The sequence below is a fragment of the Pseudopodoces humilis genome, chromosome 5 (assembly GCF_049639895.1).
Source record: "Pseudopodoces humilis isolate 2021_Gansu_Grassland_sample_001 chromosome 5, ASM4963989v1, whole genome shotgun sequence".
In the NCBI taxonomy this organism is placed as follows: domain Eukaryota; kingdom Metazoa; phylum Chordata; class Aves; order Passeriformes; family Paridae; genus Pseudopodoces; species Pseudopodoces humilis.
The window spans coordinates 41336671-41363229 of record NC_142204.1 but is presented as its reverse complement, the minus strand read 5'-3'; the positions used below and the strand labels follow the sequence as shown (position 1 = coordinate 41363229).

At 41.7% G+C, this 26559-nt stretch overlaps 2 protein-coding genes across 5 annotated transcripts in view; one reads left to right on the top strand and one right to left on the bottom strand.

Annotated features, from left to right (window-relative positions):
* MON2 (MON2 regulator of endosome-to-Golgi trafficking) overlaps positions 1-8020 on the top strand; it is a 105699-nt gene extending 97679 nt beyond the window's left edge. For 3 of the 4 annotated variants that reach the window (XM_088055155.1, XM_088055154.1, XM_088055157.1), the window contains one exon: positions 7356-7443. In XM_088055155.1, coding sequence (XP_087911281.1) covers positions 7356-7443 — 88 coding nt within the window. Of the gene's footprint in view, positions 1-7355 lie in introns of all 4 variants that reach the window. The other variant, XM_088055156.1, reaches the window with a different exon arrangement.
* Positions 7404-26559, bottom strand: part of PPM1H (protein phosphatase, Mg2+/Mn2+ dependent 1H) — a 122859-nt gene continuing 103703 nt past the window's right edge. The window contains exons 7-10 of the mRNA XM_005519313.3: positions 23861-23924; positions 22140-22247; positions 13504-13655; positions 7404-7551 (exon numbers count right to left, since the gene is read on the bottom strand). Of these exons, the coding sequence (XP_005519370.1) occupies positions 7404-7551; positions 13504-13655; positions 22140-22247; positions 23861-23924 (472 nt within the window). The remainder of the gene's footprint in view (positions 7552-13503; positions 13656-22139; positions 22248-23860; positions 23925-26559) is intronic.

Genomic DNA, 26559 nt, shown 5'->3' with positions numbered 1-26559 from the left:
TTTTAAAGCAAAAATTGCAAAATTTCAGGTTTCTTTGCTTAGTCTCCAAAAAGTTGTAGCACTTACAGAAATACACAATGACTATCATAGGAGAAGCTAAATGCTCTGTCTGAGCTTGTGTGACAACCTTTGGTTTTCCCAGACAGCCCTTAATTTGCTAAGGAGGAGTAGTTTTCCTGGAAAATAACTGAGCCAAAAAACCTGGGCAACAATGGTGCAAAAAGTTGAGCCTTCTAAAACCAACTTAAAAACCATTAAAGTTTCCCCTTTCAAAATGGAGAATTAAAATATTACAGGCATGTTAGTTTTAATTTAGAGGTAATGAGCAATGTTAGGATAATGAAGAAACCATTTCCCCTTCTTTGAGTCTTCTCTTTATCTACCAGCATTCCTGCATTGCTGGAGATGCTCTCGCTGTCAGCACCTGCAGGAAGCAAGTGGTGGGAGGAGTGGCCAGGCACTCAGTGTCTCATCTCAAACAGCAGTTAACTACTCCAAAATGTTTTAAATCTGAGAGGGGCACAGTAAGGAGAGGAAAAGAAGGAAAAACACTACCCCCACTGCATAAATAAACCTGGAAGATGCTCTGTTGGAATTGTCTGTTGGGAAAGTTCTTGAATTACCACAGACAAGCAGAACACCCAACCAACAGACTTGTAAATCCAGGGATGGCCGAGAAGCTCATGGAAAACACCAAACCATTACAGCTGTTTGTGTGCTGTCTTGACAGAGGAACACTGTGAGGGATTGATTTCTGTCACTGAAGGGAATAAATGCTTGTGGTCAAGATGAGGGATACTTTGACTCCTTAAGAGGCCAAAAAATTATGCACTAAAACACATGAGAAAAATAATTTAATTCTATTATTGGGTGGCCTCAAATTCATGAAGGCTCAGAGATCTTACTTTTCTACACATCTAAATAATCAGTCTTAAATTTGCTACAGTAAAGATCTAATTATTTTGTCTGCTGCAGCTACCTCCCTCTCCCCTTAACATTTTGTGGCAGAGTGTCATGGACTATTGCTACAGCTTCAAATTTATGATTAATTACTCTTAAATTATTAAGAATCTCTTTTTCTACCTGTAGACACATTTTGTCTACCTTCACCAAACTCCTCTGTAACAATTTCACCCTCAAAACACCATTTCCCCTGAAATTATTTTAACATCCCCAAAAAGTTATGGCATCCTTTGTTTTTCAGAGTGGAGGATTTTTTTTTAAAAACCTTCATCCTTCCTCCTAACAAGAACAGGATGTGCAAAAACCTTGATTTATATAAGCCTTCCTGAAAAGCATGAGAGAAACTCTGGAATCAGTAAAAGCCACTGTGTGAAAGTATAAAGAAGTCAACCCACTGTGAAAGTACATTGCTCTACCAGGATACATTAAGAAGACAAAATTTCAGGCCTCAGTTTTACAGAAACTGTACAAAATACAATAAATTACTGGGATTGTTCCCTTATGTCACTTTAGTTAACTGGGCACATTCACTAGGATACATGAATGGATTGTTTGGCAAAGCACTATCTTACTGCCTACAGGAATTACAGAAGCTGATGTCCAAATTTTAGGAGTTTTATGGATCACCTAAAAAAATTGAAAATAAGAAGCCTTACTTGATCTACAACCTTATAGAATTTAGGGCATAGGAAATGCAAAGGATGATGTGGAATAAGGTCCTTTAGGTTCAGCCAGTGTGCAACAGTTCCCTGTCACTGCATGCTACCAACACTTATTATTCAGCTGACACCAGCAAGCCAGGCAAAGCTGTGCTGAAGTATTTGCACAGCAATTTTAAACTTGACACTGAGGTCGCACTGCAGTAATAAACTGTAGGACTTAAGGGGAGAGTAGTGAAGCAAGAGTGAAAGAAAGCAACACATTGCCTCTCTCTGTGTTCTCCATTGTGCTCAGTGGATACAACGGGCAGGTGCAGCACTTTAAAAACCGCAGTAGCACTAGGACAGATGTTTTTTGTGCTTTTTTACTAAGCATGAGGCGAAATAGGAAGCAGGAGAACCACTTGTGCTGCAATGCAGTATTTCAAAACCTAATGAGTAGATACATGCCCAGCTCGCGTTCTCCTGCTGGCAGCTGAGGTGGGCACTGTCCATAGCTGCGCTGCTACAGGGCAAGGCCGGTGTCGGTTCCTGCACCTTCAGGAGCTGCAAAAGCACCTCTGGTTACTAAATAACCGTGAGAGCTTACTTCAGTGGAACCTGTGAATTCACCCTTACTCAAACACAAACTCAGAGCAGAATTCAGAAGACAGTGATTCCTAAGGAACTGAGGATGAGGGAAGACTTACTCCAACTGTATTGTCATTTCCAAAATTACATCCAATGTCTCAGAGACTGGTCCTGGATCACTTTGCATAGCTCTTCACTGAGTCAGAACATGGCAACTGGCAGTCTGCGTGATGAATCATGATCTCACGGCAGCACAAAGCTCTCACAGCTACCCTGCACCTGAACTCTTCTGGATCAACCCATCCACTAATGCACCTCAAAGGAATTTACTTCACTAGCTTAAGAATCAGACCTTTTGTCAGTGAATCATCAGTTCCCTTGTAAAGCAGAGTGTGCTACTTGTCCACACTGCACAATTAGTAATACACATAAGGAGACTCAGGGAATGTTCATGACAAACGCAGAATAAAAAATGATTATACATCCAGATGGATTATATAATATATAATTTAAAATTTTATTTTAAAACTTTGCACATACACTTCTTCAGTATCCTCCTCTTTTGTTCATTGCACTGAAAAGTTTCAAAAAACACAAAATATATCCCTTTACTAAACATTTTTTGTTCTTAGGTTACAAAAAGATTAACATTTCACAGTCACAAAGCAGAAGTACATTGGTCCAAAACATCTTCCTCCAGCAGGTCCTCCTTTCTCCAGGACATATAAACCCTAGACAGTTGTACAGATCTCAAGATATTAAGATGAAGTGCCCCTTGAAGGAAAGATAAATGTGGCAGGTATTAAAAAAATCAGAATTAGACACCTATGAAAGAATACCAACAGCAATGGAATAAAAAAAAAAAAATGAGCATGGAGGTGGAGAGGTGGAGAAAGGCATCCTTCAAGTACATCACAGGTAGAAATACAGCAGCACAGTTACAGCATCGTTTGGTCACTCTCTCTATGACAGCCACATCACTGAGTCTTCATCTAAGACACATGGAGGAAAACTACTTACATACCTAAAATGTCTGGGAGGAAAAACAGTTCCACACAGTTTGCCACTCATGTTTGATAGAAAATTGCTAAAAGTATTAGTACATAAAATGTAAAATAAAAGGAAAACACCAAGGCTGGAAGAAACACAGCAGATTTGCTCGAAGCATGTAGTGTTCTTTAAAAACCTAGCAGAAGTTCAGAGCCAAAATCTGCCCAAAAATCAAGAGCAGCTCCTCAGAAACATCCTGGAGGGACAGTTGACAGTACCTCACAAACAATGTGTTGTCATATTTCAATGTAGAAGTAACTGCAAATGGAAATCCACTATAAACAGCAGATTCTGACCACTTTTCCTTTAGCCTGTTAGCCCTGTTTTTTAGAATTTATTAAAAAAATTCTCTCTCCAGTGTGAGGCCACTGAACAGCAACCCTCTCAGACAATACACTTTTGTGTTCATGAAGGAAGCATTATTGTCTTAATGCACCAAAAGATGGTTGTGTGCCTTACATAATCAGGTGTAAATTAAATTTCTAACCACCTTCTTCATCAACTTAAATAAAGAAAATTTTAGGTTGTAGTGCAAGAGAAAAATATCTGAAGTGGCTGTTCTACTTTCTGCAACAATATTTCTGGGAGAATGGTAAAAGCCTCTTGGTTTTGAGTTTCTAGAAAAGAAGACAGTGTTACACTGCAGTTCACTGGAACTCCTCTACTGGCGCCTTTCCGTGCCATTATCCAAGGAAGGACAAGAATTTTCCCAACTTTCCAAGCAGTGCCTGTGCACTGGGATACAAAGGATACTGCGTGCAATAGCAATATGAACACAGATCCAACTCAGGGCTGAGGCTCCCTGCTGCTGAGGCTGTAGCAGTTTTGGATACTAAGGAAACTTGACCGGCAAAAGCCAGAGCACTGCTGGCATTAGGCAGTAACTAAGATGACATGCCAGGCATCTAAAATTTGGACTTGGTGCCTAACTTGCTCCAGTTTGAGGACACAAGATGTCTGCTCCTAACTCAGGAGCTTCACTGAGCCCTAGTGCAGCTGCAAGTCTGAACATGGCAGTACCTATCCTGCACCCATCTGAAAAATGGCACCGTGCACCAAGGAATCCTCCCTGCCACCAGTGTTTTGTAATGCTGTGCAGTGCAAAGTCATTCAGCCTTTAAAGGGAGTTGGAAGTGTTTTTAATTATTCTTGCTTTTCACATAATATCTTCCCAATAAATGACTCCTGCCTGCTGTTTGTGTGAGCCTTAGGTGTGTATATGTATTTATACCATGCCCTGAAGCAGAGCACAACCCCAGGTGTGCAAGAATTTCCTACTGAAAGCAGGTAAAAGTGAAAGCCCAAGTACTAATGCATGAATCAGAGATGTGCCAGACACTCCAGAGAGGCAAGCACCTAAATGTGGAACAAATACTTCACGAAAAAGCAAAGCAAAAAGCATCACAGAACAGTTTCAGTCACATAAATCTGAGTATAAAACATTTTATTAAAGTTCTCAGAATTCATTAATTGATGCTAATTGATACTAATTGTTGAAACTGTATTTCTGCCCTTTCTGGGAGAGGGGCTGACTGAACCTAACTCAACCTGGGCCCAGCTGCTGCAAAGAAACTCCTGACTGATGGCAATGCCTCAGATGAACAACAAACAATGTGCAGGCTGATTCACCAGCCCAACAGATCATGCTGAGAAAGCAACCTGCCACTTTGCTCCCACCAAGCCATGCAGTCTGCTAACCCATCTCTTCAGGGGTACATTTAAAAACACCCTTGAATGAGAAGGTGCCTTGAAGTTTCGCTTTCAAATTTTGGCAAATGCTGCACTGGAAATCTACTTCCACCACATTGCACTCAGTGGTTTTATAGTGACTGGTATGTGTGTTGACACCATGCTACCAAATGAAGACCAACAGTGCACGAGCACTGAAATATTTGACTTGGGCTTGTAGTTGGCACCAGCAAGCACCAGCATCTTTGCTGTTCAGATGATTTCACCAGATTTGCCATCACTAATTTTTTTGTCAAAGAGGATCTGAATTGCTACACAACTGCATTTGCAAAGAGACAACAGGAGTTACATAGAGCATGAAAAGCATGTTTACAAGTTTATTAGGCCAAAAAAAAAAGAATAGTGCAAGAGAGGATCTCTTGCTTAAACTTTAAAACATGTGAAGGGCCATGTGAAAAATATTCTAGACTCCAAGCCTCTCTTTTCACCCAGATGCACATAGAAAAGGAGGTAAAGAGAAAAAAAAAAATAAGGAAAGAAAGCATGAAAATACGTAATCAGATATGCCATTGATTTATACTGAAGCTCTAGAATATAAAACGTCCACATTTTGTACAGCTTTATCACATGAGGCACTAGGGAACTCATGGAACAGTTTCCAGGCTAAAATCACGCAGCTTGTTGCAATGTTTGAGCTGTTCCACTCTCCACATTGCCTGCTTTCATCCTGAAACTTTTCTGGGTCTAGAGATTTGGAGCAAGAGTAGTTTAAATCCACCAAACTATTTCTGGATGCAGTCAAATCCAGCATCTGGGCAGCTGCACCGCACTCAGGCTGTGCCGTGTTTACACAGCACATCATAAATTACAGAACCGGCAAGCTCGGGGCCACACCTGTTCGGGAGAAAGTCTGCAAAGGGCACAGCATCTCTTTCTCTTCACACAACGTTTGTGAGCTTCCTAGTCAGTGCCCTACAATGATGTCAGCTCCCTGTCTTTTTTCTTATTGAAGAAGTACAAACCAGATGAACAGCTCCACACCAATGTGGTCTGGACACAAATGAGGTGGATGTTGGCTCCCCAGCCAATATACCTCCTTCCTGCATGCTAGATCTTTCTGATTTTGTTTTCTCTTGAACTGACAATGAAGTAAGAGACCTACCTGCATGGACTAAGCAGCCAGGTTACACTGCAGACTTGCTCACTTGTTTTTCTCCTGGACTACTGCTTTCATGACAATAGTGTTTTACACAAATTTTCTTTATTTAAATTGATTTATCGCTGCTAAGAAAACAGCTGCTGAAGCAAGCCAAGGGCTTGTATCTATTACAGTCATCTTGTGATCCTTGAGTACAATTCTCAATGCCAAGAGGACAAAGTTTGAAGCTGTCCCTTTGTGATCACTGAAGTCAAGCAGGTGACGTAAAAATAAATGAGGCAGGAAGAACTGAACCATCTTTGAAATAGATCACTATCTGGGTATCCAAATTGCTAATGAGAACAATACCACTCCTTCAAGTAGAAGTCCAACTGAAAATACACTCATGAGCCCAAACAAATTTACTAAATCTCAACTAATGGGAGAATTTTATGGTCAGAGATCCTTTCAACAGGATAAAGCAGGCAGAACCATTCAATGAATGTAAATCTCTGATCCCAAAGAAACCATGGCATCCAGGTAAACATCACATAAAGCTGAGTTTGCATGCTCTGTATAATCATGGTATCCACACAACAAGAAATCTTGACAACTAACTCCTCACACCAGGATGAATTCTGCCATACAGGACTGTGACCTATTTCTCCTGGACAACTTTGCAGGTGACTGTTTTAGCTGCAGTAAACAGGCATAGTCACACTGAAACCCATTTCAGTTTTCCTACTAAAATACAGGAGGTATAGTCTACTGAAGAAGAGACAAGAGAGGAAAATAGGGGTTCAAAGGATTACGTAAGTTTGAAGTTGTCCATAGATAAGTCATGAATACAACTTTCTGAAAGAAGAAAACTCTTGAGTCTCATATATGTATATCTATATTCTTAAATGAGATGTGACCCAAGTCCCCTTCTGAATATTTGGGGGTAGATTTCAGGAGCCTCCTTGGCTTCTGACACCTACTTTCACAACTGAAATGGCTCTTCCAAGCTACATGGTAAACTGAGAAAAAAATTAATTCCCCACCCCACCTAGAGGGATGACAGAATCCATAATATGCTAGCAGCATTTAAATCCCATTCCTGTTAAGCACCAAAACCATTTCTGCAGGGAAATTGGAGTCTTAAGGGTTATCTTTAATCATATACAGTATATGTGCAGAGCCCTACCTCTTGGGCAGAAAAATACCCCTCCAGCATTAGTTTTGACTAGATTACATCAATTGGAACTGTCCTGGTCAGACCACCAAAAACCTATTGTCTCTTACAGGCCCTTCCCACAAAGATCGCCATCCTGTAACCACTCCTGGTGCTCCTCTCACGACTGTTTGTTGCCGTGTATCAAAGGGATGACGTAGACAGAGATGTCGTCTCCAGAGCCCAGCCTGTCGTTGGATATCCGCCAGCCCCGGTCCTTCAGCACTCCCCTGGCTCGCATCACCAGGTCCTGCGCCGCCAGCGTGTACCTGTGGAAAAGGCACAGTTTTGAGGAGGGTTGTCTCCATGGGAAAAGTGGGGTTTTGACAGCCTGCTGCCTGCCAGATTTAATGTTGTGACCTACCAAGACATGCTTCCCAGTGTTTTAGAAGCAGGCAGGAGAAACACAAACCATGGCATATGCACAAAGCAACTCCTTCCAGTTCAGGGACAGTTCCTGAATAAGAACGTAAAGCTATTTGACAGACACCACCTGATCAAAAGTCACTGGCCATTCTAAGTGCCTGGCTTCACCGATCTTCAGAAAAATATTAAACACAAATATTATATTTGCCTTAACAAATTGGTTTTCTAGTAGGAGTCTGAAAAATAGAGGACCCGAAATAACACTACTTGTTGAAAACTACACACTTGTTCACTGGCATACCTGAAGGTAAACATGGCTCAACTATTTCAGAAATGAACTGTAACAAAGAAAGTAATTTGATAGCAAATAATAGAGCATAAAAAATAAAATGCAAATTTCACTTTAAGACTAACTTGTCTGTTTTTCTTGACCTTAGGAACAACTTTTAAAACTATTTATTCTAAAACTGTAAAAGGAAACTTACAGTTAATGTGATCAGATTAACAGAGTCCCACAGTTCTTTCACATTTATGAGTTCAGTGAACAACGCATGAATGTGAGTGGTCAAGTGCTTCATTTAGTGAAATACCAAGTTTCATGTTTCTTCAAAACTCCCAGCCTGTGCTAGGCTGAGTGGCATTGGATTTACGGGAGTTGTTTTTCTGTCTTGAAAAACTACCACATGCTGCTTGGGGGCAGAAGGGTGTCAGAGTCCAAAACACAGACAGTGTGCTGTCATGTTTTCCCTTACTGATTTACCTTCTGTTATTACATCAACACATCTGTGTACTCACTTAAAAGTTGCCTCTGAAAGAAATCTCATTATGGGTGAACAGTTACTGTCATATGTTTTCCTTCATCAGCCCAACACCTGGCCAAGAGGTTTTAAATTCCATTGGGTGGAGGAAAGCTTTTCTATGATTTGATAATTAAAATTAACTGAACAGTTAAAATACTGATAATGGAAAAAACACCAATCTGCATGGTCTTTATTAAAAATGTAAGCATCAACCTTCAGCATGATGCTGGGCTCTACGAAGCCACACACACAGGCCTCCAGAACTAAAGTTCTCTGTGTTTCCAAAACCAGAAAGGACAAGAAGGGTGTGCATTTCAATACCCCTTTTTCTAGGGAGGATCCTTGAACAGAAATTATCTGCCCAGATCTCATTTGTAGAAAGGGAAAGAACAGTATCTCTGTTGTTCAGAAGCACTGTGTGTGTATTTAGGTTTATCAGTTATCCAGGACTCTTCTAACCTTAGAACTTTTCACCATAGAATTCCTTATTAAGTTGCAATTTCTATCATAGAAACTTTATTCAGTCTCTGCGGATAAAAGAAGGAAAAAATCTCCAGTTATGTTCTGTGCCTAGAGTTCTGATGCCTTTAACTCACTGAATCAAGAGTAGAGATATTTGCTCTACTAGAAAGATTTCTTCAACGCAAATGAACCAATACTTGACTACTCAAAAAATTTGATGCCAAATTCAAGTAATGTTGTACAGTTGCAATGCACTCACTGTTCCTAATGGTACTGGGTGATAAAATTTCCAGGCTGCACCAGTTTTGACAAATGATTTACTTTAGCAGTAAGAGCCCAAAGATGTGAAATCTAACACACAAACTTGCATATACACATGCACTGTCTACATGTTCTGAGATCAGTCTGTGCCACAACCTCGAGCTAGAACATCAGGATGTAACAAGAAGCACCGCCCTTACTGTCCTAATGCAACACGAAATCATGTTTTCTAAGGGGAAAAAACCCAAACATACAGACATGAACTCCTCAGTTCTCAAATCAGATGCAGGACTAAGGAACAAAAGGACTCCACGTGGCAAGCAAGGAACTGAAGTATTTATTCACAGCGTGTCTGATGCTAAGTGAATTTTGGCAAGAACATTATTTCCCAAGGATTTCTCAGCTATTGTCAGAATTTATGAAAGAAACGCCCATCATTCTGCAAGAAAACTTTGCCTTCCTGCTTTTTCTAATTAACAAGGACTCTCCACATCTAAGGAGTACAAAGGAATGAGTATTGCTTTTGACTGTACATGGCTTTTGCTGCTGAATGTTTGGAGAGGGGAAGATAAAAAAAAAAGGAATTTTAATAAACAAGAAATTCTCTTGTAGACAAACTGTGAAATACTCAAGAAAATCAGCATAATGAAGCAAAGAAAAAGGAGCAGGTGAAGGCAGTAGTGAAGTAACGTATTCCTCTCCTGTGCAGAGCTGAATTGAAGCAATGCTGTTCAACTTGGCACCAGAAGAGATAGGGTGAGTCTCTTGTACCTGGAGATGAATAGCAGCAGCAGTCCATTACTGAATGTTTTATTCTCCAGTGCTGTGAAATTGGGATTCAGCTATTGAGACAGCATTAGAGAACTGCTGAAGTAGTTTGAAAGTATCCACTTCCTCCTAATGAATAGCCTTGCTGAAATACAACTTTTGTATTTTAAGAATAAATACAAGGAGGTTTTTTCTTATGCCAAAGCTTTCTGTATTGATCAATGAAAGTACTGAAGGAGAAATGGTGACAGTGGGGGAATCATGCTGCTGTCTGAGCAGCTTCTTATCTCCTCACACCCAGCAGAGGTGGAGGAGCTCCTCAGCATCCTCATAAATCCCTAGTGAGGATGAGGGGGAAAATGAGAAGACAAGAAATTACAAAAGGAAGGATGAGAAATAGAAGATTCCCAAGGTCAGGGGGTAAACATGCATACATGCAGCTGAAGGAAGTTGGCAGTCATACCTCTTTAAAGGGCTGATGTATGGACAGCAGCAGTGGCCCTGCCACCTGTCCTTTGCTAGGAGCCCCTACAAACATATGTTTGTCTGCCACAGTACCCATAAGAAATGAGCTGGCTAAGAAATCCAGCTCCATCCCAGCCTCTTCACTCCATCATAGCCCTCACAAAGGAACTGTTCTCTAAGCAAGTCTGTTCCCAAATCCCCTGAGGCTGTGCCTGCATGGCTGGATGAAGAGAGACCTGAGGACTTTGCTCTCCCTGCACTTGGAGACGTCCAGGCACATGCTGTGTTTGACAGAATTCGGAGATGTTTTTTATGTGGGCAACAAATACAGTAAATATCACCACGAGAGAGTCCCAAGACCATTGCTGAGGGCTGTAAGCTCTTACCCATCAGGCTATAAAGTGACTTCTAATTCAAATGGGAGGGATATTGTTCCCACAAGGAGCTAATTATGTAACAGATAAGTACTCTGTAGCTCTAAAATCCTCTCTAGTTGTTTTTTTTTTTTTTTATCTCTCTCTTTTCTTTTCTAATATACTGCTGCCAGGGAATAAGTAGGCTATTGGGTCAGGTGAATCCAGGGGCTGCTCCACAGGTTGGTTCCCCTGAAGACGACAGCATTGCCAAACCCAGGGTGCAAGTCTCTTACATTCTGACAAGTTTTCTACATCCCTAGAGATATTACATTTTCAGCTGATCACCTCACCACAGATTGTGTCACTGCACCCATCACAGGACCTGACATTTTCTGGGATAACATTTCCTTTAAACATAACATTTATAATATGGCAAAGGAGATTTTTCTGTCACTGACTAGTGAGAGGAATGAATGCAGCACCACAGCTTGAGCTGGAATGCTACTGTAAATTCATTAGTTATACCTCATTTAGAGCACTGTGAAATAATTACACAGAACCTCTCACACAGTACTTTAAAACCTTTAAATATTCTTTACAGCCAAGCAGCAAGAGCAATTCCACAAAGGCAATTTTCATAAATATCATTGTAAACTATATCAGGGACTGCTCTGATTACCTTTTGCATGCTGGCATGAGAAATGTCTTACCATCACTATTTGTAAGCCTCTAAACGATCTGGCAAAAAGTTGCTGAAAAGAACAAATCTGTTTACAATTCAGAGGCCCATTCAAAGACCAGTAGGTCAAACACCAATAAATGTGTTTGTTCTAAGTTATAAACAGGAAGCTCAGCTCTGTAATGTGTGGTATTCACGTTGGCACAAACAGTGACTAATTCTGCACAATTACTAAACCAGTATGAGAAAAACTAATCAAAACAAAGAAAATACAATTTTCCTTTAGTGTCTCTCATTACTCTGAGTGTTCTATAATGGATGAAAAATTACTCACCTAACAAGTCAAAAAGCTTGAGGAATCCTGCTTCCTACTGCAGCAATCATGGTGGCCATCACCATCAGCTTAGTAAAGACCAAAAGGAACAAGACAGACACAACACACTCTGACTGCATTTACAACAGATGGGACTGGTGAGGGTGGAAGGCAGGAGCAACATTTCCCAATTACAAGATGAGAATGGAGACAGAGCAGGACAGAGGTATTGCATGTTATCAGGTGCCTTTCAAAGAATCTCAAGAGTGCAGGAATGAGAACAAAAGCACCTTGGCATTTCTGAAAGGTGTTAGGGAATAACTGAAAGTCGGCTGGATGGGTCATCTCCTCCTACCTTGAATTAATGGCATGTCTGCATAGCAAACTGCCAGATGCCCTGGAAGTGCCCTTAGCTGATCCTGTCTGATCTCCTCCCAGAGATATCTTGCTGAATTAGAGATGGCCTGAGACTGCCATTCATACCACATCTTATCTTTGGCATAAGGAGATGGGCAAAGTCAAAATATTGTAGTTGCAGCTTCATGATAATCATCAATCATCCCTTCTCTCAATGATTGCAGCAAAACCTCTTTCTGCATTCTGTATTTGTGTCAGGACAAGAAAATACTGTTGTTGAGTTATTTTGAAGGTGTTCTCTCTTTAAAATCCAAGTCACTGTCTAGGTATCCATACCCAGTTATCTTGTTTGTTGATGAACAGGGCTGACCCTGTGAAGATGGCCACCTAGAAATATGTGGAACAGCAAGCATTTTGAGATGGGTCTCAGCTATTTCTGAAACTCCACTTCACATAGATCAGCTGGGGATGTGTAAAATCTCTCTTCCCCGCTCTCAGCCCAGGGTGAGGGCAGAACACAGTGGGAGATGGACCTAAATTCACCAGCAACATACACTTTCCTTCCTGAACAGTCCCTAAGAACAAATAAAGCTCTTTCCACTTTCACAGTCCCATTTACAAGCAAGAGACTTCCAATCCCCTGCATGATGTTTTAATTCACAGTGACACTGAACTCAGTAGCAGACAAACCTATGGACTCACTCAAGGTAGACAGCCTCTAGATGGTTGTTTGGGAACTTGTTTGTTTGCATGATAGCATGTTTTAAGGACAGAAACTGATAATCTAAGAAGTGATAAAGATAGAAAAATGAAGCGCATGAGATGGATTAAAATGGTGAAATGAAGCAGGATCTAATTAAATGAAATAGAAGTCAGACTTTCCACCTATTTTGTCACCACACCTGTCCTGCAGCTGGTAGCACTGAGCATCCTCTATGGAAGGTGGGTTTAAAGGTCACACCATGACTAGGAATAAGTGGGAACCACAGTGTGCAGTATTTATAAACACACAGAGTGAGAGAGGGAGATGTTGAGGATGTCCTGAGAAACCATCTTTAGTGTTAAGGGATTGTCCAGAGGAAGGACTTGTTGCCATGTTCTTCCCAGTCTCCTACAGTTTTCACAGGACCTCATACAGCAAACAAAATGGATCCCATCCCAAGATACTGTGATCCCACACCTATTCCTTTGAAGGCGGGCATTTTTGAGTTCTAACAGAGCCCCTGCTCCAACTGCTCACATTTGCTGTAGAGGCTCCATCCAACCTATAAAAATGTTCTCTTGTAAGTGTTGCATATTTACCAAATGTTATTCATATCATACTTTCTACAAAAATATGTTACCAGAAAGTGTTCTTCTATGGAGAAGTTGGAAAATCAGGGATGAGCACGAACCTGTGGGGATCATCAGGGTCACAGTTTGGTAGAAAGTTAGTGACAGCTTCTGCCACTTCTTCATTTAACAGCACATCCCAGAGTCCATCAGTAGCTAGGATCAGAACATCATCTGGCCCATGCTCATACTGCAGGAGGTCATAGACTCGCACCTAAAATAAAAAAAAACAAGAGACATTCACGAAGGAGGCAACTGTCACACCTGTTTGTGAAACATTGCTGAGTTTGGCTGTGAGTTTATCAGGTTCAACCAGGGCACTGAAATAACCTCCCATGGCACTGGTGGAGTCTGTCTCCAATTCAGCCCTCCACACAGCAACCCCTCCTGCTGCAGCTCCGTGTGGCTCAGGTGCTAACCCCAGACAGGATGGATGCAAGCGTTCCGAAACCAGGCTCTAAGGCACGGCACTGCCTGATGCCAGAAGCACTTGAAGCCTCCCCCACCCGGCAGCCTGGCTTCAGTGCATGAGGCTCCTCCCTATCATTGGCAGGACTAGTCATATGGAAGCTGAATAATTTATTTGATGAATTTTTGATATTTTCTAATAAAATATTCACAAATAATTGTTTTCACTATTTGTCCAGATCCATTTAAGTCTGCCAGATTGCATGTTTGGAAATGCCTGTGTGACAGCCAGCATTGCATTCACTTTTCTAAACCTGAGGCAGCTGCTGCACTCAAGAGTTTTGCCTGAGCAAGTGAGTGGTTCCATGAAATGCAGAAAAACTGCTCAGTCACATTTATCTGTAAGGCTTTCAGTAGCTACAGACGAATTCAGGATCTGCACAGAGATGAAGCTTATTTGTACTATTAAAATACCCATTGACTTCAACTCATCTGTCTGCAGCCCTAGTCAGGCTGATCACTGCTGGCACCTCTTAACACCCTGCCTTTTAAAACAACTTCCACCATCCTCTTCCCAGAGAGGCTGAGAGTGGCAGAGGCAGCCACGGTGGGGGTCGCTACAAAGCCAACAGCTGAGCCAGAATGCAAGCAAAGGCCATAGAAAGTGTTTTAAAGTAAGCCTTCAGTTTGGTGTAACTCCCCTTCCAGCATATGCTGCACTCCAGCTGAGAAATGCCCACAATTCCCAGGTTGTGATGGGGAGCCATTAGGAAGCACCCACAGAGCACTTTAATTACCACAGCAACAACCACAGTTTGAAAGAACTGTAACAACCACGGCAAGGCAGTCAGGAGGGAAGGATCACCTATACTGAAATTCAGAAACGGTGCACCTAATCATGAACCCTACTCCAGTCCTGGACTCTGCTAACAGCAGTTAGTCAGGACAAGCACTTGGCATAACAAGAAAATATGAGCTGTTTTATTCTGCCTCATGGTGCACTCTCCCCTTAGGAGCCATGAAGCAGGCAGTGCATATAAAATGCTTGGACCTTTTAATGTAATTATGCTTTTATGGGACTTCAACCAGTACAAGAGGAAAAAAAAAAATTTAAAATTTTTCACTGCTAATCCTTACCAGTTCGCCTTTCACTCAAAAGCACAAGTGTAAAATGTAACCTTCACTTCATTATCTAAGGTAGCAGCTGAATAAGGACTTGGGAGAGGATTAAATTCAAGGCAAGATACTCCCTTCATTAGAGCATATCTGCTTATTCAGACTTGAGTGGGAATATAGAAAAGACCCATATATGCAGCACAGCTCTCATCTCAAGCTTTTTGTACAGAAATCAGTAGCTGTCATAGTCCCTGTGTCCCAGAACTTAGTTCAGCTTTAACAGCCCACAGTTGCAACTCAGAAATCACTGGGGTGTGGACAGTAAGTCGGCCAACACAACCATCAATATACAGCACATGTTCTGGTCAGATCTCTTGGGGACCAGCAAGTACTTGAGAAAGCATCAGAGTTAATGCTCAGGGATGCACTCAGCACTAAGGCTCTGGTAGGGCTAACCAAGCTTCAAAGATCTGTGCTGGGAAAAGCACATCCCAACTGAGGCAAAAGACACATTACAGCACAGGAGCCATTTCTGCAGCTTCGATGGGGAAGAAGGCAGGAAAGCAAAATCATACATCACTGATTGGAATCCTCCTGAAAAGAACCATTTTGTCTGACTGAAGAGCAGCACTGGGATGCATGAGAAACTTTTCAAAGCTACCTGCAGCCAGTTGATGGATCAAAACTCAAGAGCAACATCAAGAAGAGATCACTCTACCAAGAATATGTTTTGTTTTAGGGGAACAGGAAAAAAAATACATTCACTGATTTATTGTGCAATCTAAGAAGAAGGGTACTTCCTAAAATGACAAGCTTTGTGAACTGGGCTCCTCCAGCAGAAAGGAATATGTTGAGAAGAAACTAGATGCCAAAAGAGATGGAGAGGACAATGAGGTCTTAGGCCAGGAAAAGAGACTGCCAAAGTTACAGGAGACAAGCTTGGGGCAACTGACATAAAATTGTTGCATATAAGGACCAGTTGGGCATGTAACAAAACATCCAATGAAATGCAGTTTTCTCTGCCTTCCAGTTGCCTTAAAGTCCTTTCTTTGTGTCTTGCTTTGCATTTCTTAAATACAGCTGTAGGTGCCCCTAATATGTTGCCGACAAAAAAGAGTTAGAGCTGTCCAATCCATTGCAGGGTCAGGTTATGTTCACAGATTGCCTTGTCCAGGTGCAGAAAGTAATCAGCTCCTAACCCTTCATTTTTCTGCCAGCACCTTTGTTTGGGTCATGGAGGGTCTCTTGCAGTAGCACCCTGTGCCTTCAGCTGGACTTGGAGCAGTGCGACAGCAGAGCTCCTGGAGACACACAGGCTGGGAAGCACCACACGGAACAGAAGCTGAGCCCAGCAGGGCTCACTGAACACCCACTCCACACACATCCCACGCTGTGCAGCACCCATAGCACACTCTACATTGTACAAAAAATGTGACAGAGTATGATACACCACAGTTTAGAAGCATGAGGAGACATCCAGGGAATTACCTAAGTGCCTGCAACAGCAATGAATCACATAGCCCATTAAATCTTATGTGACCAAAAGCAGCTCAACGATTGCAATGAAAATTACTATGTTGCTTTGTTTTTTTAAATTCCAGACTAAACCTTCCCAATGACTGCCTCCTTCCTGTAGCTGCATTTCAGTAAAGTAAAGAGTGAGGTTTAAGGAAAGTTCTGTCTGTGACACAGGTTTGTGCAAAGCTGCTCACACTATAAAGCAGCATTGAAGAGCCCTCCTCCAGGTGACAGCTGGTCAGAAAATGACTGGCAGTATAGAGGTTTCCTTAACTGGTGCAGCACCCTTGACAAATTTCCTAACAATGCCATCTTAAATCTTCAGTCTTTTCCTTGTCAATTGCTCAGCCAGACATCTGTCCTGAGAGTGCCCCACAGAACTGGTGTCCTCAGCTTCCTATGCTGTCCTGAGAGCCCTCCCTCCAGCTTACCAGCCCCTTCTGGGGGGAAAAGTGAGTTTCCTACTCTTTAAATTAATCTCTCTGGAGTGTCAGGGCAGCCCTGGAAGGAGCCAGGTTTGTCACCATACTTCTCCAATCTGTTGCTGTCTTATTGATGTAAAGCAGCTGACCTGTTAACTAGCTGAACTTGATGTTAGCAACCAGAAAATGTAAAAGCTATACGGAACAAGTAGAAGTACCTCAGCAGCAAAACTAGCCAGGAAGCCACAGCAATAAGCACTGGGTTACCCTTATATCCTACAGATAGGAGAATACTAGTTAACATGACTAGTACTTACAGATCTGCTGAGAGGTAACAGTGGATACACACTACTAGAGCCCACAGTCATACACGTCTTTCTGAACACGCATTATGCAGTTTGTCAAATTCTTCAATGAAGGTATTTGTTTCTCATATTACATATTACCTACATGCAGTCAAGAGCACTGAGAAAACTGCTCTGGGCAAGCAACGAACAAACAGATGGGCTGTTTTTTATTTACATTTCAAACAGATCTACCCACTGGACAGACCCTGCCTTTGGCTGTTGCAAAGGACTGCAGCAGCCCTGAGAAGGCGCTGTGCCTCGTTTGCCAGGTTTGTTTTTAAGAGGTAGCCAACGCGAGTCCCTGTGGCTGGAAAACCACTCACAACAGAGTGACATGTGAGCCTGCAGCCACCTGAGGTGCTCCTCAGCAGCCGGCCTCGAGGGAATTCTAACTAAACAACAGCCTGCGTTCACTCATCTGCACTATTGATCAGCCCAGCTACCTCAATAAATTAAGCCCTTTCTTAATTGTATTGTCCCTTTTATGTGCAGTGTTACCCAGTGTAGCTTTTCCTGGCAAATGATGAGATCTTTCAGTACCACTCTCCATGTAATTCATATGTAAATAATAAAAAGTGGGTCCCAACACTGCTCCCTGCAGCATTCACCAATTAATCTCCTTTCAGCTTTTTACTGCCACCCTTTGTTTCCTGCCCGTTAGCCAATTTCCAGTAGACTGTGCCAACTTTCCACTTTGTCTGTAGCTTTGTATCATTTATATTGTGATATAAAAGTATAGTTTATACTGTGATGCACAATGGTTTCTCAAACATTTTCTGAGGAGTCAAAGTGCTCATGCAAGAGCATCAACTGCATTTATTATTATTATTATTTTAATTCTCTTGTAGATATAACCTCAAGGACCTGAAGCCACTCAAGTGTGATGTTTGCTTCCTGAAGCCACTTTGACCCCCTTTGATCCCATACTCCCTATGTATTCGCATTACTTGTTCCTTTTGATGGCATAATTCCTGAGGATTTCTCCGGAAGGCAGATGTGAATCTAAAATGGTCTCCTCCTCAACGTATGTGTGGAGTTATCAGAAAGATTTTACTAACACTATGGAACAATGAAAATTCTTCTACATTACCGTATTATCATTTGCTCTGGTGGCTGGCTTTGGGTTCCTTGCTGGCAAGGGCCAAATGCTGCTATCACAGCCACATCTAGCTGAGCTGCCATTCAAAAAATTTCGGGATGAAATTCTGCTTTTCATCTGCAACAAGGTGGCTCTTACTAAGCTTTGAAAAGCAGAATTTCCTGCTGAAAGCTTTCAAATTAACTCTTCCATTATGAAAAATAAATATTTAATTCCATGCCAGAGAGCTTCAGCCATGGTTTGCCTGCTTTGTGCTACTCCAGTTCATTATAAGAGGTTCAAATCTCTAGAGCTCACCAACCTGCAGAAGTCCTCCAAATCTGATCTCATAACAGCTGAGCCAGTGAATACTGATTATATTTGTCAGTCTTGGCTGCATGACTTTTCCTCCCATAGCCCGGCACTCTGTCAAAGTATCATTTCACACCACCCTCAAATTACTATTATACGCCTATTTCTGGATGTAGTCTCAGGGATGTTTACCTCTCCTTGAGCTAAATTTTGGTGGATATGGCATACCAGTGCTTTGTCATAATGGAAGTAAAATGTGCTGGAAGAAAACTCACCACACTGCCCCTTACTTGAGAAAGGACATTGCAATTATGGCACAGAAAAAGAAGCCAGAGAACTTGGATCTTCCCTCTCTCACAGCTCACTCTGTGCCTTAATTTCCTGTGCCTCTTTTTTTCCAGGTCTGGAAACCACATATTGTGCTTCCCTATCTCTATATAGACAATTCAAAATCCACTGCTGCACAGGGACCAAATATGACTGCTGCCTGACATCACTGCCTTTGCTTCCAAGTGCCAAGCCTCCCAGATGGCAGAATAAAGATGTTGTTTCTTAAAGCCGGTTTCTGTGCAAGGTGTGCTGCCCATGTTTGGACAGAACAAGTCAGGGAAAAACATGAGGAGTTCAAGCACTGGGGCTCTCTCTGGGAAGAGAGGGAAGAGATGATTAAGAGGAGAAGGTGTGATGGAAAGCAAGTTGGAGCATATGCTACTTCCTAATAATACTCAGGGGTTTTTTGCCAGCATCTCTAAATTAAGGTGGCTGGTGCTCTGTCTTTCCTCCTCCTGCCCTCATACATTTCTGCTGAATTTAGCTGTGAAGAGTATGTGGAAACAAAGCCAGTTTTACTTCCTTTTGCAAAGCAGTTAAGAGATCCTGAAACGTGGCTAGCATACGAACTGGATGCCACATTCCAGAATTTGAACGTGTATGGACACATTCCCCACAAATCAGAAAAGCCCATGAGAAGCTTTGGTTTATAGACACACACAAACACTGCAGCAGCGATTGGCAGAGATGATATTTCTGGGATGCTGTGCTGCAGCCATTATGTACCCCAAAACACTGGGTCTCAGCAAGCCAGAATCAAAAATAAATAGGTAGGATTGCATCATTTTTCTGGCATTAAACAAATCCATCCCAGTGATAAGGGCAGAGCTCCTGCCTGCCTGAGGAGAACAGGAGCAGCTTTCAAGTGAGGGACACCACACATTTAAAGCGGGAGACAGAAAGTACACAATTGATAGGAGGGAAACATGAAGAAGGGGCTGTGTGTAGATCTCCCTCTTTTCTTCAGGGCTGGATTCTCTCAGCACTTTTAAACTTTTTATTTTTATAACTGGAATTTTACTATATAATTTATATATAATAAATATAAATATATATAAATATAAATTTTATCTCTCTGTTTATAGGCACAGGGATCACACTGCCACTCTGTGGAGTAAAACAGATCACCTTCAGCTGTGGGGTGGTTTGTGGTAGTGCATTCTTCCTCCTTGCCCCTCCTCAGGCCACACTATGATCTCAGAAATGTTGTCAGGCCTTGGCCTTGATGAACAGCACCTGGGCTGAGCTCCTCTCAAGCTTATCAGAAACACTGCTCCCAGGAACCTGTGCTGTCTAACGAGCACCTGTTTTTTTTCAGACAGCCTTGGAAACTTACTCTTCTTACCTGAATGACAACCCAAATGGAACAACGTTATAACAAAGTTATCAAACTTTCAGAGAAAATTACCACCCAAATTGCAGGCAGAATGGAAAATTACTATGGCTAAAGCCAACTTTCCTGCAACCTTATAAACAGTGAGTCCAAGTGAGACTCTGAGTTCTCCTGGACCACAGCAGGCTGTGTACATACTCTTTGAGGTCTGTGTACCTATGAGTGTGAATATGTTATAGCAAAGGTGCTAGGAATGTTGCTCTCTTAGATTCTTAAATGTTATATTCATAAGTTAAGCCTGTAAGTCAGTTACTGTTGTGCTTAAAGAAATTCCATAGAATCTTTCGTTAAATTGTTTAAATTCAGCTATTGATTAAGTGTTGTTAAAACCTTTAAGCCTAAACTGGTGGTGAAGTCTGGAGATAAGTTTGGCAAGGGGGTTTACTCTGAACCTTGTGACTCAGCAGGAGGGTCTCACTTATTCCTTTTTATCCTTACCCTTATCCTCATTCCTTACCCTTAAGTTTTTTTGTCCCTAGCTCCCACATAGATAATTTTTGGCTGATTTTAGTTTTAGATTGATTGATTTTAGATTTCAGTCCAACTTCTTCTCTGTGTGCTCCAGCCATCTAATAAGTAGTAGAGTGAAACCTGCCAACAAACTTTGTCATGCTTTCATTTTAATATTAAACATGCTTTTGCTAATACTTTTGCCAGTGATTCTTTGAGCAGCCTGAAACATTCCGGACAAATATGCCTTGGAGATGTTCTAAGCAAGGTTAATTTAATAATTTGGTTCCTTCCTAGCAGTATGATGTTACTTGTGTGTTTCTATTCTCTCATACTGCTAGAGCAAGCAACAAATTCAAGGTAAAATACTGAGTATGGTTAAAACTTTGGCAGTCCAGTTGACAATGGACAGTTATCAGCACTTGGGCCATGGAAGCAAAGCTGCCTCTTTTTGTGCTGTCATCAGATGGTTTGCCCTTGCTTAATATTTTATGAAAAATATGTGATATCTGTTCCTTGACATAGGAACAGGAATGCAGTTACAGAGGGAGAAAAAAAGCAAGGGTTGCATGCCCCTTGTTAACAAATACATTTAAATTTCTTTGGAAGGCTTGATATCCTTCACTGTAAGTGATCAAAACTTCACTCCAGTGGTCAAAACCTGGCTGGAATTGCTTGTGATGAGGCCATCTGAACTAGCAGAAACATTTAAAGCTACCCCTAACCTGAATACCACATAATCTCCTCATTACACCATCATTTGGGAATGCACACTGTCATTATTTGTCAATTTAACTATGAAAAGGATTAAGAACTGAAGGTTAAGGGGCTGACAGATTGAAGCATAAAGTATTCTCCTTATGGCTCTTGGCATTCTCCCGCTTAAGAGTTGATCAGGTATTCTCTGTGTAATGCAGGATACTACACTGCTGTGGAAGACATCCCTTCTGCAATACACGGATTGACACCTTCTGTGAAGGCAGCATGATCTAGGCCTTGACAGGAGCTGGAGCACACAAAGGTGGAAGGAGAGATGGGCATCTGTAACATATTGAACAGCAAGGCTATGGGATAACCATGGAACAGGGAGTGAGAAGGAATCAGTGCTCTGCAGCGATGTAGAGTAATCAGAGCTAGAGCACACAGCTGGGGAACTTAGAATCTGCTATGAACCATGGATGTTACTATCATGCTGCACCTTCGGAAAGGGCAGCATGTTACCTGGACTGGATCACAATTAGAATGGATGATTTGAGAAGAACAAATAAATGCACTAAGTAAATTTATTTCCCTCTCTCAGACAGTTGAACCTTGGCTGTTTTACCTCAGGAGATGAGGACAGGAAAGGTTTGATGTATATATTGGAGTCGTGCACTTTCAGGTCATGGTCTCCCAGTCCTCGGGTCACTCCAATTGTTGCCATAACCCGAGCCTGGAAATAAAGAAAAGCAATGGGATAAAATCTTGTTACATGGACTATGTCAATAGTGAATGAGACAACATTCCTACTCTGTAACTGCTACAGTTAGTTAGATGAATTCCTTTTCTCTCCCAGAAACTCTAAATTTAACATAGCTAATCAGTGTGAAAGCTTTTCATACTCATGCCATCTACATTTTTCTCCTTATTCCAAGCTTTGTTTTCATTCACATCCCACTGAGTCATCATCTCTAAGGTACTGGGTCTATAGAAACCTAATCCAGTCACCTCAGTGTCCACACCAGTTTATGAGACCGTTCCTTCAGCGAATTATACCGTTAGTATAGGTTTTATAAAGAGGACAAGGAGCTTATTTACTTACATAAGGAATGCATGGCATCTTCCTATTGACATATTGTTGTATATTCCCTTTACCAGGGGAAGTGCCAAAGGCCACCCTGAATTGCTGAACACACAGTTGATAGCAGCACTGACCACAGTGCTCTCTTCTAGGGAGAGTCAGTCTACAGCAGGTCTGCTGTTCCCTCACATCTACCACTTCCTTCCCACAGCACCTTCCTCTGTGACATGAGCACTGTCCCAAGAGGTTCTGGGCTCTCCTTCATTGAAGCTGCTCCAAAGACTGGCCAGGCATTCAGCCTCCCAGGGAATCCTGCTTTGCATATCACTTTCCCCAAACTCAAGCTTAGCCACAGCAACTTCTGAACAAGGGAGCTCAGCATCACTAACAGTGAGCAACTGAATCTTTTTGCCTCAGTGACTCCTGGCTCCACAGGGCAATAAGAAAGTAAATTAAAAACATGTGCATGAAACATTTTGAAAAAAATTATAAATTTAATGAAATTCAGAGATAAGCTGCACATCTGAACCTTCAAAACATGGACTAATTTTGAAGAGTGTCTATTTTTGCATTGAGATAAGAACCTAATGAAGCAGAGGAGCACTGTTTAGAAACAGCAAGCATACCAATATCAGCAAACTGACACCACTCTGTCCTTAGATTGATCCTATTGCTACATCCAGCTAAGCTTGCTGGGACCAACACTAGCAATCTCACTGTTCTTAATCACAGAGCTGAAAGCAAGTATAACAAACAGAACAGTGTTTCTCCCTTTCAACTGTCAGCCTTCACACATCAGAAAAATTCAAAGTGAGTTCACATACACTAGCTGAAGAAGATAAGGTTAAAAGGTGTTATACTTTACAAATCCTGCCCTGATCCCTCCTCTTCCTAAATTAGTTTTGCATCTCAGAGCACTATTATCTTCCTGCTTTGTTCTAGTTATATTTTACACTGAAACAGGAACATTTAAAGTCAATTAGTTACGACAGTGTCATTGTAGCCCATTTACAATGAAAGAAAAACAAAAGCAAACTAAACAACAAATGACTCCTGTAAAATGCTTATTACTATGTTGAGCTCTCCCCACCACCCCCCAGACATGAGACTGATTTATGACAGAACCCAGATATTCTTTCAAGCTGTCAAAACGATAAAATAAAGAGATACTGAGTGGAAAACACCCGACTGCTATGGGCTAAACTGAGTGGTAAACAGCACAAAATTCCTTCTTCCTTTGGTTTGAGGAAAGCAAACGCGCCCACCTTCTTGCCTTCTCCATATATAAGGGGAAACTTCAAGTCATCTTCCTCAATGGTTTTGTATGCCCTGTGGAGGGAGGACAAACAACATTTATGAAGCTTGTACTCAATTAGTGACCCAGTGTCCTGAAACAAGCAGTTGAGATTTCAAAAATGGGAGGGGGGGGGGGGAAGGAAATTTTTTTCCTAGGGACTCTGTCTTTGAACCAAGATGTAAATTCATTTTTCTGCAGGAAGGTTTACTGTAAATATTTACAATTTCACCAAAAGGAAAAGTGAAGATGGGAAAACATCTAACATGCCAGGCTGCTCCTATTGATTGCAAAGAAAGAGGTGAACTGGAATAACATCCTAATCAGTTAAGATATTGTCAGATATGATACCAGCTACACCATAATTCATTGTCATAAAAAAACCCAAACTCAACCAAATTAAAAAACTCAAACAAAACAACCCCAAATCCAAGAAGCTAACCAATGCCTAGATTCACAGTGTTAATGTGAAACGTGAGCAATGACAGGACGTGTACACACGGTGTGAAACAGCTTTCTGATCCTGTTCTCACCCTCCAGGACTGCAGAAACCAAGATGTGCTGAAGTCTTAGGATATTTAGTGCTCATTTGACCTTGACTGCAACAGTCAAGATTGTCAGAAGTTTCACATTTCACAGCTTTCCCATGGACAAGAGACAAGAGAAGTAAATGCTCATGCTCCGATTCTGTTCACTGCATGCCTGCGTACTCTACCTTTTACACATCCAGCTGTTGACACTGATGAGGTGAGAAGGTTAGCAATTTTGCCAGTGAGAAATAATAAAAAAAAAACAACAGAAGATGACAGTCATTGTCATAAGCTGTAGAGTCCTGTGGTTAGTATAATACATGCTTGAGCTCAGGTGCTGGGGCACCTTTTTGGCTAAGGTACATTGTCCCAGAGGGACATGCTTCCCTTCTTAGCACAAAGTCGCCCCTCCTCAGCCTTTCCTTGCATGTTGTGCTTCCCTCCTGGCCTGTCCATGCCCAAAGCCCTCAGGGTGATACCAGAAACACCCAAGTGCACAAACAGGAGGGGGAGGAAAGGTGCTGGGCAGGTCCCCTGCCATCCATTGCCAACCTCTGCTGTGTAGCTCTTCACTCTTCAGGATGGCTGCCTGAGCTCCAGGGAGTCAGTTTAAGCTTGGGATTGTTTTAAGCAATGTTAAGGCTGTGACTAAACCAGCAGGAAATTAAAAATTAAGGGTGAAATCCTATATTGCAATCAAACTTACCAGTTTCACCAAAATATGGCACAGGCCTGGGATCAATAAATGGTGCTGTACATGCTGCATCACCCAGGCAAGCCTCAGACTTACTGAGAGTTGCTAGACATTTAAGCCCCACCGTTACATTTCCCAGTAATCACAGGAAGGGATCATATTAGGGTTTTGGAGGTGAGGAAGGACCAAGAAAAAAATGACAAGCAACCAAAATGCACAGAAGAAACAGTAGTGGAGGGCTCTCCTCACATACTACAAAGCATTACTATGTATAAAATCCCAAAATGAAAATAGGTGAAGTTTGCAAAATACAGTGGGTCCTTCATGTAGTCAAGAACATCTTAGGATATATAGCCATAATATTTGGCCATCTCTGTAAGACACAATACAGTGAAGGCATTCAAATGGCATTCTGCACTGGGGAGGGCGAATAAATTAGGCCTTAAAACAAACAAAGAGGCAGAAATTACTACAAGTAGCCAACATGATAATACTTCCCTGATGTTTAAATCCTGGAATAGCATTTAGTTGGTAAGGAGGAGTCAGTCATAGCTTTTGCTCTTGTTCCTTCCTTTATTTCCAACAAATATCTCTGCCTCACTCACTAACTTGAATATCCTGGTTTGAACGTAGAGAAAAAAATGTACTATTTCTGACTACTCATGAATATGTTTCAAAGCTTTCAACTGGACCTACAGTACTGGAAGCCTTGGGAAAACTTCCTTGAGGAATCTGAACTATGCCTTGCATAGAACCAATTGTTCTCTGCCACCAAGAAAATGGGTGTCAGCTGAGTCCATTGTGGGCATCAGTCAAATGACTAATCAAGCCACAAGCCTGAGAAGTCAACCATTCCTACTGAATGTTCATGTTGTACATATTTGTTAAAATAGCAAACAAAATTAAGTTGATGTGACTAAACTACTTGCAAAGCCCTTCTTAAAAGAAAAAACAAGCCCTTTATACACAGACTACATTATCTGAAAGGTAATTACAAATATTTAAGATAAAGCCTTCACTTTACACTGCCCTGTAAGTTGACAAAAACAAGGACCAAGCTTTTTTCCTTCTCTCCTCTTTCTCCTTATATTCTCCTGCACAACACCTCACACTGAGTGTGCTTTAGGAAGAAGGGAATAAAGAATCATATAAGCCAGTGTCCTTCAAAAGAATGCTCCTCACTGCTGTGTCCAGCTTCTTTTATGGAATCATTACAAAAACTACTGTCCCTCAGGCCTTCAACTATGACACCTTGGTGTAAAGACATTGGGGGAGGCCATGTTTCAAGGGCTGCAGCTAACTTGCTCCATCAGCAGATTAGGGAGAGCAGCTGGCTAGCCTGTGACCTCCTGAAGCTGTGCAACTAAGTGAAGGAGGCCCAGAGAGCTATGTCATAGTCCTCATAGCCTGTCACCTCTTGGGCTTGGAAGCTGGGTGTCAAACTCA